We start from the raw sequence: 5863 nt of genomic DNA on the forward strand, positions 1-5863 counted from the left end.
GAGGAGAGGTGCTGAGGGAACCAGAAACACAGTGCTGAAAGGCTCCCTAAGTTTAGAACAAAGCTGAAGTAAAACTTCAAAGAATGGGCTCATTTTAATCATTGTAATAACCAAGTCAAAAATATTATCTTTTAAGTTAAAAGACCTTAATGACTGAGGTAGATGGTGATGTTATCAGATACTGAATTAGGTTTAAGATATCACAATGGTGTACCTGATAGAATGAGAAAGCACTGATGCCAAATGATCTTCTTAAAGTTCAGATAAATAATTAGGAATCCTTCCAATTCCAAGGTCTAAGCATGATTTCCAGGGGCTCACTTTTGTATTTTTGGCTGAAGTCAGCAGCTGATGAAAAGAGCCACAAGAATGAAAGAGCAACGTGAAATAGCTGTCCTGTGACGAAATGGTCGCTGTCTACTTGCTGTGTCCATCAGGGTTCATTCCTCTGTTCAAGATGTGGATTTCTGACTGCTTCCTAGCATTTAACTAATTCTTTGATGGTGCTGAAGGGGCTGCAACTGTTTCTCCACACATAAACTGATCTTTGTCATAATTCACTTTAATAATGACAGAGCAGCTAGGACACGTTGCCACATCTTCCCCATTCTCCAACTCTTCCTTGGTGATGGAGAAGTTGTCACCACATAGGCAGGGGTAGAAATACATCTCTGAGTCCTCATCATACTGGAAGTCCTCGATCTCCACCTCGTGGAACACCGCCATGGTCATGGGGACAAGGGGGATCGTACAGGCCTGAATCTCAAGATCTAACTACGTGCGTGTCGGTTCGGAGCCATCATCATGACCCACCTGGAAGCCTGATTAACTACTCTTATCTCAGTTGCAGTGGGCCCTTTATTACTTGGCTTACTTGCCCAAATAATTGTGTTATGCATTATCCAGAACATTACTAATTTTGTATCCAAACAGATAACAGCTACTAAAATACTTGCTCTTCATAAACATTATCAACCAATACAGCCAATGAAAATAAAAACATCCATCAAAGATTTGACAGGGAGCTGGTTGTGGGGGCACATGCCTTTAATCCCAGCACTGGGGTGCCAATGGTAGGAGGATTGACATGAGTTCAAGGCCACCCTGAGACTACATAGTGAATTCCAGGTCAGCCTGAGCTATAGTGAGACCCTACCTCAAAAAAAAAAAAAAAAAAAACATTTGACAGGGATACATAAGAAAAGGAGGGAATGAAGAGCAAACCTGAGTCTATTTTAATAGCAACAGCCATTTTGACATAGTGACTAGGTTAAGTTTCTGCTTCTCTAAGTTTCTATGTCTGAGCTGGGACCACAAATTGTTCCCTGGTTACTGTTCCCAGGATTGTATATTCATAACATTCCAGGAAGTAATTTAACTGTAATGGCTGGTCTGTTTCTGTCAATATGTTTGCTTGCCTCTGAAAATCTCCTACACTATGATTTCTATAGTTTCATCCTATAAAAAGAGTCTAAAAAATTGACTCAGAGGACTTCCAGTTAACATGGCAGCATAGGAACCATGCCAAAGCAGCCTAGGGGAGGAAAAAGCCAAAAATAAACCCAGCAAAATGCACTCTTCTACTAAAAAGTGAGGAGCATAAGAAATTATCAAGTGCAGCAGAGAAGTAGGAGATTCAGAGCATCTAGAGCCCACAGAAGCAGGTAGAAGTGGCTCCAGCAGTAGAGGAACCAGGTCCATGTGGCTACAGCCATAAGGCTCCACCTGAGCTGCAGGAAAAGCCAGGTGAGGGGAATTTACACTCACACCAGAGCTCCTTGCAAACTCAAGAAACGTGAAGGGAGGACAGCAGGGACCAACGGAGGGGCACTTCATGAGGAAAAGGATCATGAGGACCAGTGGGAGAACTTTGGCCATCCACAGCCTCCCCTCCCTCACTGCCAGCACAAGCACCAGCAAGCAGCAGAGACCTGGGGAAGGGAGCTCACCTACACAGCACCCAGCACAGTTGATCAGAGCAGTGGCCCAGCCAGCCTCCCTGAGGCCACAGCACAGCAAAGAGGGACCCAATCAGGAGCACAGCATAATTGAGACCAAAACCACCCCAAAAGTTAACTGGGATTAGACCAGGCCAGTACCCTCCAAATAAGACTGGCATATAGGCTTGAAGCAGAAGTGCTAACTGCACCTTCCATATCAGGATAAATTATATGTTAAATCTGATGGATGGTCGCATTTGCCATTTTTAAATAAGTTATATTTTGGGTTTATCATTTGGTGCTTCCTGATTTATAGTGCCTTTGTTTCCTCTACTGTCATTTGTTAGGCAAGGGTCTCACTTCATCACAAGCTGACTTGGACCCTCAACAGACCAGAACTCATAATCTCCTAGTTGACAGGATTAAGCATGTGGGGCAACACACATCCTAAGGGACTGTAACTTTGTTAGAGGATCTGGTTGTCACAATACCTACTCTTGCATAAATACTCTGTGCTGTTTTTCATTGAATGTGTATATTGTTTAGTTAAATTGCATTTTGTTCCATCTGACTACTTGAATACTCTCATAGAAGACAAACCAAAACATCTAGGATCACTTTTGTAGTTACTCTGAGAGTCTTAAGAGCCACAACTAGCAGCTTAAGCTCCTACCCTGAAGATATATAACATCAGATTGATTGATACATCTAATAATACTACAGATAATTAAAAAATACAAGCATTACTTTAATCCAATATGCAAAAATGTGTATATTATAACACAAGAAACACAAAAAAATCAAGACAATATAAATCCACCAAAGAGTATTAATGTATCAAAAATGACCTCCAGTGAGACTGATTTAGAGGAAATACCTAAGAAAGGCTTCAAATGAATGATTATAAATATGTTCAAAGAAATCAAAAAGGAAACCAAGCAAATAAAAAGAGGCATAGGAAACTAATTTAATGAAATAAGGAGGTCAATACAACACATAAATAAGGAAATAGAAATAAAGAAAAACCAGTCAGAATTACAAGCAATGAAGAATGCAGTCAATAAGGTAAAAACTATAGAAAATCTCACCAGCAGAATGAATGAAGGAGAGGACAGAATATGTAAACTAGAAGACCAGGTGGCAGATCTAGTATAGTCCAACAAAGAGAAAGACAAACTAATAGGAAAGTATAAAAGGGAATTTCAATATATTTGAGACACTATGAATAGATCAAACATAGGAATTCAGGGTATAGTAGAAGGAGAAGAATTTGACTCCAAAGGTATAGTAGACATTTTCAACAAAATCATAGAAGAAAATTTCCTCCAAATTGGGAAAGAAATGCCAATGCAGATACAGGAATCCATTAGAACACCAAACAGACAAAAGAAAAGAACCTCTCCTAGCCATATTATAACTAAACTACCAAACATACAAACCCAAGAAACTATATTGAAAGTAGTTAGAGAGAAAAATCAAGTCACATACAAAGGCAAGCCCATCAGGATCACAGCAGATTACTCAACACAAACTTTAAAAGCCAGAAGGACTTGGAATGATGTATTACAAGTTCTGAAAGACAGCAACTGTCAACCAAGGTTACTTTATCCTGCAAAGTTATCCATTCAAATAGACATAGAAATAAGGACATTCCACAACAAAAGTAGGCTAAAGGAATATTTGAAGACAAAACCAGCTCTACAGAAAATACTTGAAAGGATCCTCCATACTGAGGAGAAAGAAAAGCACACATAAGGAAACAGGAAAAAACAAACAATACTCAAACACTAGTTAATACAAGAGAGCAAAGGTAAAACTTGAAGAACTACAAAACAAGAAAAATGGAAAAAATACATACCTTTCAATGATAACTCCTATTATCAGTGGTCTCAATGCCACAACAAAAGATGTAGGTTTGCAGATTGGGTTAAAAAGCAAGATCCTTCAACTTGTTGCCTCCAAGAAACTTGCCTTTCTACATAGGATGGACACTATCTTAGGGTGAAAGATTGGAAAACAGTATTTCAAGCAAATGGGCCTAGAAAACAAGCAGGGGTCACTATCCTAATATCTGACAAGGTAGACTTCAGTCCAACGTTAATTAAGAAAGATAAGGAAGGTCACTTTATATTGATTAAAGTAACCCTCCAACAGGAGAACATTATAATCCTAAACATATATACACCTAACATGGAGGCTCCCAACTTCATCAAACAAACACTATTAGAACTAAGGTTACAGATAACACCAAACACAGTTGTAGTGGGTGACTTTAACACCCCACTGTTATCAATTGACAGGTCATCCAGGCAAAAAATAAACAGAGATACATCTGGGTTAAATGAGGTCATAGAACAAATGGACCTAACAGATATATACAGGACATTTCATCCAAATGCTGCAGAATAAACATTCTTTTCAGCAGCACATGAAACATTCTCTAAAATACACCATATATTAGAACACAAAACCAATTGTAACATATACAGGAATTGAAATAATTCCTTGCATTCTATCTGATCACAATTGGATCAACCTACAAATAAGTAGCAAGAAAAGCTATAGGGCATACACAAAATCATGGAAACTAAACAATATACTACTAAATGAATGGTTAGAAGAAATCAAAAAGGAAATTAAAAATTCATAGTCAAAGAATAATGAGAACACAACATACTAAAAACTTTGTGACACAATTAAGGCAGTCCTAAGAGGGAAATTTAAAGCTTTAAGTGCCTATATTAAGAAATTAGAAAGGTCTCTTTATTTTTAGACGAAACCAGTCTAAGAAAACTTTCTGTACTTGCATAACACTGTGCCATTGCCCTTATTTTACAACTGTGGAAATGTAGATTGAAGGATTATGAGAGAGACCTTGGAAGACTTTGCATCTGTCTCACTGCAACGCCTGTGCTCTTTCCAAAATTTCATTCCATCTCCTTCTCATCTAAAGATAATGAACACTTGGAAGAGTTAAATAGAGGGTACCCACATTTGCACAGAAAACCCAGTGGGAGGTGATATTGAGCTGTGGAGGTCCACTGGGCTTCCTTGAGGTTCTAATTATGAAGAGAACACGCTTTGGTGTTTGTTCCTCTGGGAGGTAGGCCCTGAGCCGTGTTCCTAGAATAACTAAAATCAAGGGGAGAGAACACAACAGGCCATCACACAAGCAGGGCTTATGAGGCTGAGTAATGAAGGATTCAAAAGTCTCCCTCTGGGCTGGAGAGATGGCTTAGTGGTTAAGTGCTTGCCTATGAAGCCTAAGCACCCCAGTTCGAGGTTTGATTCTCCAGGACCCACGTAAGCCAGATGTACAAGGTGGCACATGCATCTGGAGTTTGCTTGCAGTGGCTGGAGGCCCTGGTGTGCCCATTCTCTCTGCCTCTTTCTCTCTCTGTCTGTCTGTCGCTCTCAAATAAATAAATAAAAATAATTTTTTTAAAAAGTCAAAAAAAAAAAAAAAGAAATTAGAAAGGTCTCAAGTAAACGACCTAATGCTTCACCTTAAAGCCTTAGAAAAAGAAGAACAAGGCAAACCGGAAATCAGTAGACAGGAAGAAATAATAAAGATTAGGGCAGAAATTAATGAAATAGAAATCAAAGAAAACAATCCAAAGAGTCAATGAAAAAAGAGTTGGTTCTTTGAAAGGATAAACAAGATTGATAAACCCTTAGCAAATATGACCAAAAGAAAAAGAGAAGAGACACAAATTAATAACATTAAAGATGAAAAAGGCCAGAATTAAGTCCAAATGGATTAAAGACCTTAACATCAGACCGGAAACTTTGAAACTGCTAGAGGAAAAAGTAGGGGAAACCCTTCAACATATTGGTCTTGGCAAAGACTTTCTGAATACAACCCCAATTGCTCAGGCAATAAAACCACAGATTAACCACTGGGACCTAATGAAATTACAAAG

The 5863-nt window shown here is 38.8% G+C and overlaps 1 protein-coding gene across 2 annotated transcripts; it reads right to left on the bottom strand.

Moving 5' to 3' along the window:
• Positions 1–489: 489 nt before the first annotated feature.
• On the bottom strand, positions 490–726 carry LOC101616899 (DPH3 homolog). Of its 2 annotated transcripts, XM_045130508.1 has the most exons (2): positions 626–726; positions 490–550 (listed from the first exon to the last, which is right to left on the bottom strand). In XM_045130508.1, exons 1-2 carry the CDS (start codon positions 724–726, stop codon positions 490–492), a joined length of 162 nt encoding a protein of 53 aa, XP_044986443.1. The 2 variants fall into 2 exon arrangements, with proteins under 2 accessions (XP_044986443.1, XP_012807288.2); XM_012951834.2 differs by having other exon boundaries at positions 490–726.
• Positions 727–5863: the final 5137 nt, after the last annotated feature.

Source organism: Jaculus jaculus, chromosome 12 (genome assembly GCF_020740685.1).
Source record: "Jaculus jaculus isolate mJacJac1 chromosome 12, mJacJac1.mat.Y.cur, whole genome shotgun sequence".
Classification (NCBI taxonomy): domain Eukaryota; kingdom Metazoa; phylum Chordata; class Mammalia; order Rodentia; family Dipodidae; genus Jaculus; species Jaculus jaculus.